The sequence below is a fragment of the Anguilla anguilla genome, chromosome 6 (genome assembly GCF_013347855.1).
Source record: "Anguilla anguilla isolate fAngAng1 chromosome 6, fAngAng1.pri, whole genome shotgun sequence".
NCBI lineage: Eukaryota > Metazoa > Chordata > Actinopteri > Anguilliformes > Anguillidae > Anguilla > Anguilla anguilla.
This window is the reverse complement of record NC_049206.1, coordinates 58,400,241-58,412,633: the sequence shown is the minus strand read 5'-3', so window position 1 is coordinate 58,412,633 and position 12,393 is coordinate 58,400,241. Positions and strand designations below refer to the sequence as shown.

Here is a 12,393-nt window from a genome sequence, read left to right as displayed (position 1 = left end):
GCTCTCCAGGAACAGGTTTGGGGGACCACTGGACCAAATCATAAGCAGTATGCTTGGTCATACATGCCTGTTTTTGTACACTGACTTTATAAAATCGATGCAATGGGGGGAGGGTTAGGGTAAGGGTTACGGTTGGGGGGGTGGGGGGCGGTTGGGGAGGTGACACCCAGATGTCTTGGTTGAACAATAGACAGTTCTCTGACATTAAACCCATGTGAAAATAATGGGAGCAGTCTTGGTAGAACTGCTTGTCCTCATTAAAATGCGAATGCAACGGTATAATTTTAAATTTGTTTGATTCCCTTGAAACAAACAGAAAGGCAGAGTTTATATTCATTGCTTTTTTGCTTTGGGCTCTGGTACAATTCGCACGTCGAACAAAGTAATTGAGCTTAAGTAAGATGAATGCTAATGTTTCTATTCACTTTTCTCGCAGTGATATAATGTAGTCGGCTGCTTTTTCCTTTTTTCCAAGCAGGGATATGGGAAATGTGTCACCTCCTCCATCAGCACAAGTGCTGTGCATCGGATTAAGTGCACAGCTTTATTAAATTAAACCACGCACTTCAGATTCAGGGTGCGCACCAGCTCCTTAATTCTGCCTCTGACGGGGACGATAACCTTGTTTCTTAAAGTCCTTGGCACTGCACCAAAAAAAAAAAAAAAAGAAAATAAATAGAAAAGTCAAATTACTAATCCCCCCAGATGGAACCTCACACAAACCTGCATCTCTCAATATCTCATTTGTTTTTACCCTAGTGCAGAGGGTGGGGGGGGAGGGGGGGCAACTTCACTGTGTGTTAAAATCTTTGGAACCACACAAAACAATGTATGATGCCAAAAAAAAGAAAAGTCTGAAAGATCCCAGGTAGTTTTTTCAAGAAGAGGCTTAGTGCTGGAACATAAAACCCCAACCTCCACCCCCGCCCCCCCCCCACACCCCACCACACACCCTCTCTTTGGGACAGGATCACGTTGCACCCAGAGGTTTTAATGCTGCCCGTGTAATCCAGTACCCATCAGCCTCCTTAATGGCTGCTCTGTCCTCTCTACCTGCCGCCGGTGACACTGGCCCGGCTGGGCTGTGCCAACCGGAATCCATTACCCAGCCTCCCCTCTCGAACACGATACCTGCCGTGTGCAGCCACGGGGGAACTGACATGCGAAAAGAACGAAAAAATTCCACTGACTTAAATCTCTCCACACTGCCTGCTTGGACGCTCGCGAGTGTGTGTGTGTGTGTGTGTTCATGACGAGTTAAACAGGAACTCGTGTTTGTCGTGCGCATGCTAACATCTGAGCTGCGGTGTCGCAGGTTTACAAACTGCAGCTAAGTCTGCGTGTCTGTTTTCACTCAGCATTTAAGCGGATTTTATAGTCGGCCGTTCGAAATGTATTTTGTAGAAACCGCGTAAGCGCCTAAAAACCTTGGCTGTCTTCATTATAGTACAGTATGCGGTCAGCTTGAATGCAGTTTCGTTGCTAAATCCGTGGTGGGTCATTGACATAGAATTACCAAACAGCAACCCATTGTCTTTTTTCTTTTCTCACCCTTTGAAAAGCAGGTTTTTTTTCTCTCTAAATTCTAAGTCAGTGTTCTAGAACTCCGTTGCTTTCAGTCGCCGGCAGTGATTGTGACATCAGCCCAGCGTTAGAACGTCCAGTGTTCTGGAAGAGCATTCTAATCCCGTACTCTGTACTCTGTGATCTCACACCCCAAAGGGTTAAAACCTTTCTCCCGTGGCGTGACCAATCCGAAGCCTCTGCTCCCTGCCCTGCGTCCCTCTGGCACCCTCTCTCCCTTTTTTCCATGACTCACCTGTGGGTCTGCCAGAGTTCGCGTTTCTCCCCGCTTTTATCTGAAGTTTTTGTGCCCGAGACCGCCGTATCCATGGCGATGGCAAAACTAGGGCTTGTGCCGCTTCAATTATTCATGCAGGACTTTCTCTTTGATATCCTACTGTACAGCACTGGGGGCGCTGAGCGGGAAGCGTAAATTAAACAGCGTTAGGAAACCCTCCCCGAGATGCCAGGGAGCTGAAGGAAGATCTGAGAAACTCTTCCCAGAATACGTTTTAATCACACAAACCCTCCCATACCGGGGAAAATGTCAAGTACTGACACGTCAGATTTCTTTCCGGCAGCGTAATTTTAGTAATGAAACTTAATTTTTGGCAAGGATCAGACCAGTTGTGTTTAAAAAAAAAAAAAACTTAAAAAAAAATACGCAAACCTGCATGCTGAAAATCTCTCTTTTTCAGCCCACTAATTATTGTGTCTCACTCTCTGACTGAGCGGCTCCCCCAATGCCATGGCAGTGCCAGTGTGTTACCACTAGATGGCGAAAGGGCCAGTAATGAGGACACCCATCAAGTAGTGGCGGTGGCTGTATAAAGAGTATCATGGCTGAGGAGACATTAAAGAAAGAAAACAAAATCATTCACTCTAAAAAAAAAAATATATATATATATATGCGCAGGAAAAAAATGTCTTGGCTATAAGGTTCTGGGTTATCGATCCCTGTGGCCTTGCCTGTCTTACACAAGGCAGGACTCCTGGCCATTTGCACTGTTCAGAGAAACATTAATGCTTTTAAATTCATAAAGCGGATTAACAAAGTGAACTGCAAGAGATTCTTCAGGCTGAGTTCTGTTAGTAGAACCAGGGGGCATAAATGGAAATGAGCAAAAGGTAAATTCCGTATGTGCATTAGGAAGAATGTTTTCAGGCAGAGAGTGGTCAATGTGTGGAATTAGCCTGCCAGGTTAATCTACGTAGTAGATGCAGAAACTCTGAGGGTTTTCAAGGCCAGGCTTGATACGGTGTTGGATACTATCTTGTCGGTGGGTAATCAGAGCACTAATTTAGAAAATGGCGAGCATTGTTGGGCTGAATTGGGCCATTCTGTTTCACTATGTTATGTTATGTTATGTAATACTGCCAGAGGGGCAATGTCTATATCCTCGCTCAGCAACTCTTTTAACCCTTTAAGGTGTGAGGTCACAAACATGTGATTAGAATGTTCTGAACTGAACATTCTAATGCTGACATAACAGTCAGTACTGATAATTGAGTTCTAGAACACTGACTCAGAATTTTGAGAAGCATTCCAAAAAAATCCTCTTCAAAGGGACAACGTTCTTCATATTGTACAAGTACGCGCAATTGAGCTTACAAATGTAATATTTGGCGTATATGTGTTTTTACAAGTACTTTAATTTGTATATGCGTACAGTATATGTGCATGTGTATAAAATCTTTATGAAATTATTTCTGTATTATGAAATGAAAACCTCAAACTTAGATATGTTATCCATAAATTTATGATGGTAAAAGTGTTTAAATTATATTACATTGTAAATTCAGACGTTTATTACGTTAGACGATATTTGCACGGGACCATGTTATTGGAAATGCTCCCCAAACCTCGAGCCCTCCCTAATGTTCTCCTGTGCACAGCAAGAAAATGCATCCATTGACCTACTATTTTACAGCCCTCAGCGGGCCGGGAGGAGAGCCGTTAGCCCCTCGCGCGCTCTCTGGTTTGCCCACTACGCTTGGCATAAAAATAGCACGTCAGCACATCTGCTCCTCCGTCTGCGCGGCGGCCATTTTGGCTCCAACCAAGAACCCACCGGGCCCATTGGCAAAAAAAAGAAACAAAAGGGAGCCTGTTGGCTCGTGAGAAGGTTCGAGCCTCAACGGTGAGTTTATTTGTACGGTGCTTTGGAAAGATAACACTAGCAGTGCGAGTATCACAATGGTGGTTCTGTTCTGTTTCCTTTTCGCTCTGGTATGTCTATGGTGTGTTTGCATGGGCTATCTGCGTAAGCGAGATCCCTTATCCAGGGCCGGTTTGCACAATGTACACCGTACATGCAATCCATTTGCACGGTTGACTTTGAGATGAGTTAACTTGGGTAACCCTGGGCGACTTTGCGTCAGTTGTGCAGGAATTCGAACCACTAAATTTCCTGGACAGATATGCAACTCCACATGCTTCACGTAAAAAAAAAAAAAGCTCTTCCACGGCTAAAAACCACAGCCATGGACTGAGCCCCCCGAAAAAACCACCACGATAACCGCCGTGAGAGAAGCCCAGCGTTCCGGAACCATCTTCTCGGGGGGTTCCGTGAAAGGGGGTGGGGGTGGGGGCGGGGCTCACCTGAGTTCTCTCTCTGGGCTGCCACACCTCCTCCATGGCGTAGCTGACGAAGGGCCCGCTGCAGATGCAGCACTCCAGCATGATGGGCGTGGCCAGAAGGGGCGTGGCCCGCAGCGACCAGGGACCGCCCCCGTCCAGCTCCTGCTCCCGGCACGCGGCCTTCTGCTTGCCGTCGCCGTGGTGACGGTTCAGCATCTTCCACTTCCGCACCTTGAAGGTAATCACGTGCACATGCACACGCACACACACACATGCACACACACACATGCACACACGCGCACACGCACATGCACACACACACGCGCACACGCACATGCGCACACACACACACACACACACGCACATGCACACACACACACGCACACGCACATGCACATGCACATACACACACGCACGCGCACACACACATGCACACACGCGCACGCACATGCACACACGCATATGCACACACACACGCACAGATGCACACCGACACACACACACACACATGCACACACATTAGTGGCTGTTGCAATCCAAGGTCTAAGATGTTTTTTTTTCTTTATTTTTGCAAATATATTCACAGAAATGAAAACAAAGCAAATTAATTCTTCCTGGAATAAAATGTGCGGCCAGACCGTTTTGATTACATGAAATAGATCGTGCTGCATTTTGAGTCGGGCGCTGCGTGGTGCAGTTCTGAATCAGTGTGTTGATTGAGGGAACTCGTGCAAACGCAGGGACTGCTGACTTTCATTACGACACATCAAGCAGTACAGAAGATGGGTTTAAAGTGCACTGTCTAGCCTGTGGAAAAAAAAATTGTAAGGTATTCATGCAAGGCCTGGATTCAATCAATACTCTCCCTTAAATTATACACAAAACTTGGAAGTTGAACTTCTTTTTAAAGCTAACAGGCTTAGCTTTATACACAGAACTGTGCTTGTGATAAAACAAACACATTGGATTTAAATTCAGATCAGAGGACGAAAGTTGATCGCGTCAAGGTCTCTGAATAATCGCGCCCGCTCCGGGCAGACAAACAAACAAACGAGCAGCGAACACAGTGGAAATTCACACCTGCAAAAAAAATGCTGCAAAACAATCCATAAAAATGAATCCAAGTCCTTGGCCTTCACCGCTGTAATTCTCCACTCCCTCCCTCTTGCCCCTCTGAACCGGCGTCCCCATTGGCTAATGATCCGGGGAGCTCGTTCCTGATTGGGCGCAGCAGCGTTCTCTCTGCACGCACGGCTGCGCTTCGTCATGGAAAGAGAGGCCAAGGTGCGGAACTCTCCACAGGTGTCGGGGGCACATTCCAGACCGGGCCGCTTTGCGTAATCCACGGCCTTGACCCTCCCTCTCTCTCTCCTGGGGTGTGTTCAGCGGGTTTTTTCGGCTGGGCTGTTATCGGGAGCCTTATCCCGTATTGGCCGACATAAATGTCTGCTGACATCACAATGAGTGCTCGTGGAGCTCATTGCAGTCTGAAATTGACATTTAAAAAAAAAAAAGCATTCATTTCTAGAAGCCAACGAGAGTTCACATACACCAACAGCAGTGCTTATTTGCGTTGGGTAACTAACGACGACACAAAAATTCCTTAAAAATATCTCGATATACATCGCGTACATTCTTTGCATTTTTTGGTCAGATTCTCTCTGCGTGAAAACAGAACATCCCATGTCCCTCGCATGTCACCGTTCCTCTGACGACCAAGCCGCCTTCACCCGAGCTCAGAATCGACCGCTCGCTCGCTCGCTCACTCCCCAGTTCCTGCAGCGCGAGTAAACCCGCAGGGCGAACTGCAGTTAATCAGTTACGCTGCCAGACCGCGGGGCCCTGGCCGGACGGCTGACACCGCACCGCAAGCCAAATTATCGATTCGCCCTGTTTTATTAACAGCTGCGCCGGCCGCCGTCGTGGCGCGCGGTACTGTCCGCTTCCCCCCCGTTTACATGGGCTTGTAGCTTTCGCTTACGTGAAAAACGGCGCTACGCGCACGGGGGGGGGGTGTGTGTAGCATGCGCACGCGATCAGGCCTGGACCGTTAGAATGCGCGCGGCCCCCTGGGAAGCGGCGTCCTGCTGCTTGTTAAGTCCGGCACGTTCCGTGGCCGTCGTCGTCGTCGTCAGCGGCCGCCGCCGCACCGAGCGCCATTCTCCGCTAAAAGCCGCGGGGTCGCGGCGGTCAGATCTTTTTTTTTCTTTTTTTCCTTTTTTTTTCGATGTCGTTTTGAGATGCCATTAACTCGGCTTGACCTCCCGCGTCTCGCAGGGGGATCTGACACAAATTCCACGCGGGGTGGGGTGGGGTGGGTGGGGGGTGGGGGGGTGGGGGGGTGGGGGGGCGGTGACCGGCGTCCTTGGCTCGGCGGCGGTTTACAGCGCCTTTCACAAGGAGGCCGGCTCCATATCAGCGCACCGGGACCAGCGGCTCATTATGTAATCTCGCCACAGATAAGACTGGTTTAGGATGAAGGAGTCAGGCCGCTTTTTATTAACGCACGGGACTGTGGCACTGGAACAGCGGCTGAGGGAACTGGGTCTGGCAATCAGGAGGTTACAGGGTCACATTCCAGGAGGGACCCCCTGAAAAAGGTGGTGTACATGGCCTCAATTTCTTTGATGTATTACTGGAAGTGTGGCAGATATGGGGAGAGGGGGAGCTTCCCCCCCCCACTCCCCCTCCAACTGGCCACCCAACTTATCATCACATTTTTGGTATTTGTTTTTGCTTAGGCAGAATTCATATTTCGTAGAGACGTCGCCCCTGAGAATAACTGCTGTTCCCATTCTGACCACCATGTCTGCCGCTACTCTGATTGTTTAAGAACAGTACGTAAGAAAAGTGAGTTATGTAATTCAAGGATTATTCATTTGCTGAGCAGTAAATAAATAACCACATAATGTCACTGAAACTAAATGACCCTGCTTCATTTTGCACAGTTATAATATTGGCATTTACATTCGCAACTGGAGCAAGAACTTTTTTTAGGATGCCCCTTTTGTAAGGCCAAACACACATATCTGACCCGCAGAAGTGAAGGTATGTGGTTTCGGATAGCGCATTAGTGTTCAGCGATGGGCTCCAGGACCCTGAGCAGCGTTTAGCGCCTTGCTTGAAACCCATAAATCCGTGCCTTTAGTCCTCAGGCACTCTTAATTTCCCCAAGAAGATAACCCCCTTGGCTCCTGCTAAGAATGCACACCGCTCTCGCAAGCGTTTTACTCGCGGGGGGAACTTTTAAACCCTAACAGGACTTTCAGTCGAAAGAGAGAGAGAGAGAGAGAAGGGGAGAGGGGTAGAGAGAGAGAGAGAGAGGGAGAGAGAGAGAGAGAGGGGGGGGGGAGAGAGAGAGAGAGAGAGAGAGAGAATATCTCTTATTTATTTCCTCCTGTTTCTTCGTACAGTGACAAGGAGCACTTTTGCTGTACATCTGATTCAGTTTAACAGTGACCGCACAAGCATGTGTTCTAATGAACAAAAATGCATTCCTCAAAAAAAAAAAAAAATTCCGATGTGATCAATCAACAGAAAAAGAAAATCGCTCGCCCTGTAGTCTTAAAAAGTTCAAACGGGTTTTGTGGGGCTAGACGATGAAGCAGAACCGAGGCTGAATTATTTGATTTTAATTTGTGTCCGTCTGGCACAGGTCATGGGGATGATTACGGAATCTATCAATGATTTCACAGACAGAATCCCCTCTCCTGTTTGTTTCTGAGAAGTTAGCCACGTGTAAATGACTGCAGCAGCACAAACAGCGTTTGCAAAGTTAACCGCAAATGAACCTGTTTTTCACTTGGTGGTCGAAGTTGGAGGCCATTTTGATTAATCAAGCAGATCTTGCCAGAGGCAGTTTGAGACTTAGCATTAGCACTCTAATGAAGCCAATTGTGCTGAACTGTGCTTACCATAATACGTTCTCTTCCCTAGAATACATTGCGGTACATAGAGGTTGTTCTAAATTCACTCAAAATGCAGAAAAAAACAAAAGAAAAAACTGCACTAAGCCAACCTCAGATTTCCAAATCCAAGTTGGTCCTTGTATAATCTCATGTGGATGTTGAAACTTTATTGCTAGGTTGATGTGTAACATTTTAGAACACTTAGCTAAGATGGACAAACAAACCCCTCTTTGAATATGAGTTTTTTTTTTTTTGGCTGACTTATCTTTTGTGAGAACAATGGTGTGGGGCACAGGAATGCACGTTCCTGCTTTTACAAAAGAGAAAAGATTGGAACAGCTTTATTTATCGAAGGTATGTAAAATGTTTTCAAAGAATGCCAAAAGTGCTTTCGTCTGACAATGGCCTCGATTCAGCTGATATCGATCCTTAACGTCGGCAAATTAATGCACGGCTTTGTTCTTTATTGGCTGGGATCATGGATCGCCAAAAATGAACTGTGTTTGCTAAGTAAAAACACTTGAATCTAAGGCAAAGTCAAACACAAACATTGATTGAATTAAGACCTGTCTAGATTAAAGCAAACACAAGTATGGTTTAGGTGACTTCGAGCCAATCTCACCAGCAGTTAGCAGTATTTTTAAGCTTTTCAGAAAATGCAATAATTGGGCCTTTTTGTTATAAGAATATTTTTTTCTTTATAAGTATTTAACTGAAGTATATAAGCATTTCAGTATTTGCATTTTAACCATTTGTTGAATTATTATTTAAAGTACTTTGTATGTATTTATTTGATTTTAGGAAAAATCATTTTTTACATTTTTACATACAACTTCAGCAGCTTGACTGTTTAGCAATCACGCTTTATAAAATGCATATGTGCACAGGAAATTACCGACTGTTCTTCGAGAGCAAGGCTTTGGATGCTGTTCAAACCCCGACAGGAAGTGACTCTCAAACTGAACTTTGTGAAGTATCATAACACTTATAGCGCTAAAGTAATAAAAGCTACCTTCCGAGGGTGTTGCTAAAAATATGAAATGGGGCTGTGGGGGGGTGGGGGTGGGGGCTGTGGGGGTGGGGGTTGTTAATGGCATATCGCATAAGCAGGTCTTGCCAGGCCCTGTTTAACAGTGGGCACAGGACCAGGGACCAGCGCATAACCGACCAATCAAGTCCCAGGGACAAGGACCTTGTCAGGGTAATATACCTCATTCACAGAATTGCACTGAGCCACTTCACAATCGTGCCATGACCATTTCACGACCGTGTCACGTGATCGTTTCACACGTCGATGCGTACTGCGTGCACCCAGATCCATTTCAGTTTATATGTAGCAGAAACTCAGTGAAAGCTGCTTTTTTCCAACATTATTCAGTAGCTGGTCTACTGAACGAGGATACAGGCCTGAATGTAAACAATTATAATGGTTGCTTTAGGCAAATATAACACAAAAATGTAAATGTTCATACGTTCATATATTGCAAGCGTGCTTTTATTGTTTGAGAAAAATCTGATGCAAATCTTCATCTTGATGACCAATCGGATCATTCTGACACGTTGCTTCTGTGTCTCACAGGACTTTGCTTAGGAGGAATGACATGAGCTTAGAATTTTTAATCCCCCCCTCTTTCTTTTCTTTCCCTTTGAAGATCAAAGCAATTAGCCCTAGCGCGCTGTTCCTTAAACTACCCAGTCGGGACCCAAAATGGGTCCCGGGAGGTTCTGGGGTGGGTCCCGTAATGAGTCTGTACTCCTCAAGGCCATGCTAGTATGTGTAGCTATGAGGGATTTTTTTTCAAAAATACTAAATTTCTAATTTGGCTTCCTGATGTTGTGAAGTTTAAAAGCCGATGACCCAGGGGCCTGAAGGGTCAATGGAACACGTCAGATGGAAGATTAACCATGGCCTTCATTAACTGTGACTTGACTCGACTTGACCGCTTCTCCAAAATCCTTACGCAGATAAGACTCTTGGAACTGGCGGTGCAAAGGTGAGCACGTGTGAGGTGCCGTCATCTCAAAGGTGATGTGAGGTAAGCTTTTTTATTGTTTTTTTTGTTGTTTTTTTTTATAGTTGTTTCAGTCGCACTCTTCTTGAGCCACACCGTCATAAAAAACTTAAAAATGTAATTTTAGTACAAGATCACACGCGTTGGCTAACCGTTGCATTGATTTCTATCCTGACTAGTGCTCAATATCATCTGAGCAAGGTGTAAAAGGACATTGTCCAAGCAAATCAAATACTGATTGTCCAAAAACAAAGGGCTTTCAGTCAAAATGAAGGTCAACCGGGTTTATGGATGCCAGTGAGTACACATGTTGCTTGCCCAGTTCGTATTATTGAAATTTATTTTTATGAGGTTAAAAAACAAAAAATGTTTTCCCTAAAAAATATACATTTCTAAGACATTTTGTATGGTCATAGGTACACATGCTAGTAGAGAAATTTTTGGTTAATTCAAAATCATTAACAAACCCATGTCCTAACCTTTCTTCAAGCTGCTAAACACAACCGTAAACTTGCCACAACCCTCAGACTTACCGTTTTGCTAACCCTAACCCTAGCTGAACCCTAGTTTGAGCCCTAAACCCTAATTGAAGCCATTGGTACTTTTGAAAACATAAAACCCATTTAAAATTGATGGAAAACAAGGTAAATATCATGAATACAATAATACAAATGCAAAATAATATATTTGAGGTCATTTAAAAAACAAAAAATGTTTTCCCTAAAAAATATGCACATATTAGACATTTCGTATGGTCATAGGTATACATGCTACTAGATATTTTTTTTGGTTCATTCAAAATCATCAACAAACCCATGTCCTAACCTTTCTTCAAGCTTCTAAACACAACTATAAACTTACCTCAACCCTCAGACTTACCGTTTTGCTAACCCTAACCCTAACCCTAACCCTAGCTGAACTCAAGTTTGAGCCCTAAACTCTAATTGAAGCCATTGGTACCTTTGAAAACATCAGAAAACCTGTTTAAAATTGATGGAAACCAAGGTAAATATCATGACTACTATATTTGAGGTCATTGAAAAAACAAAATATGTTATGCCTATAAAATATGCATTTATTAGACATTTTGTAGTAGACATGCTACTAGAGAAATTTTTTGGTTCATTCAAAATCATTAACAAACCCATGTCCTAACCTTTCTTCAAGCTGCTAAACACAACCGTAAACTTGCCTCAACCCTCAGACTTACCGTTTTGCTAACCCTAACCCTAACCCTAACCCTAACTCTAACCCTAGCTGAACCCTAGTTTGAGCCCTAAATCCTAATTGAAGCCATTGGTACCTTTGAAAACATCAGAAAACCCATTTAAAATTGATGGAAAACAAGGTAAATATCATGAATACAGTGATACAAATGCAAAATAATATATTTGAGGTCATTTAAGAATGAATTTAAGTATGTACTGTCTGTCATGAAAATGTACCTCAGAATGTCCTTGGAGAGCTTTTGAACAAAGAAATTGCATGTCATTCATTTTGTATAGTTTGTTTTTCCAAGCTAGTCTCGAATATCAAAGGAGAACCTCCTTTAAACCGAAAACCAATATCAGCTCTTTTAAATGAAACCACTTCTCATGTTATTTACTTTTGAGAATTATTGAATGCGGTGAAGCAATTGCATCCAGTTGCATACAGAACCACGATATTCACTGATTCAAGAATGCAATTTATTAAACAATCACATGCATTACTAAGCTGACACATTGCTTGCAGTGGTTAAACATGGAAACCTTTTTGCTTTCCTTTTCAATTGACGTGTCAGTCTGATGAAGGCCCTTACCCGCCTGCACACACACACACACACACACACACATATACACACGCATACGCGCACACACACACACACACACACACACACACACACAAACTGCACAGACAAAATAACTTAAATGAAGACTTCAAAAAAAAGCTTCTTGCGTCAGTTGGGGACCGGATGAGCAGGGTTAATATGAGGCAGGCTTCGCGAGGGAGAGATGGAGGCACGTTTCCGTGCCAACAAGGGGGCGACTGCACGCTGCCAGATCCGGGTGAGGGCGTTCAGGCCCATTAGCGGGTCCTGGGGAGGAGGAGGGGCGGGGTGAGGGCGGGGGGGGGACTGGGGAGGGCGGGGTGAGGGCCGGGGGGACTGGGGGGGGGGGGGGGGGGGTGACACATTAACAGAGGGGGACGCTGACAAGGCATGACTTTCTGTTCTCCTCAGCTCTTTCAACTCCCACACCACCCCCTGCCCCCCGCCCCCCCAGCCGCCTCCCCCTACCCCCACCTGTTAATTGCATGGCTCGAACCCCCCGCTGGTGTCCCAGCCCCG

The 12,393-nt window shown here is 45.2% G+C and overlaps 1 protein-coding gene across 1 annotated transcript in view; it reads right to left on the bottom strand.

Moving 5' to 3' along the window:
* The window catches only part of sgk1 (serum/glucocorticoid regulated kinase 1), a 36,994-nt gene that overhangs the window by 13,414 nt on the left and 11,187 nt on the right, over positions 1 to 12,393 (bottom strand). The window contains exon 3 of the mRNA XM_035422108.1: positions 4,166 to 4,375. Within this exon, the coding sequence (XP_035277999.1) occupies positions 4,166 to 4,375 (210 nt within the window). The remainder of the gene's footprint in view (positions 1 to 4,165; positions 4,376 to 12,393) is intronic.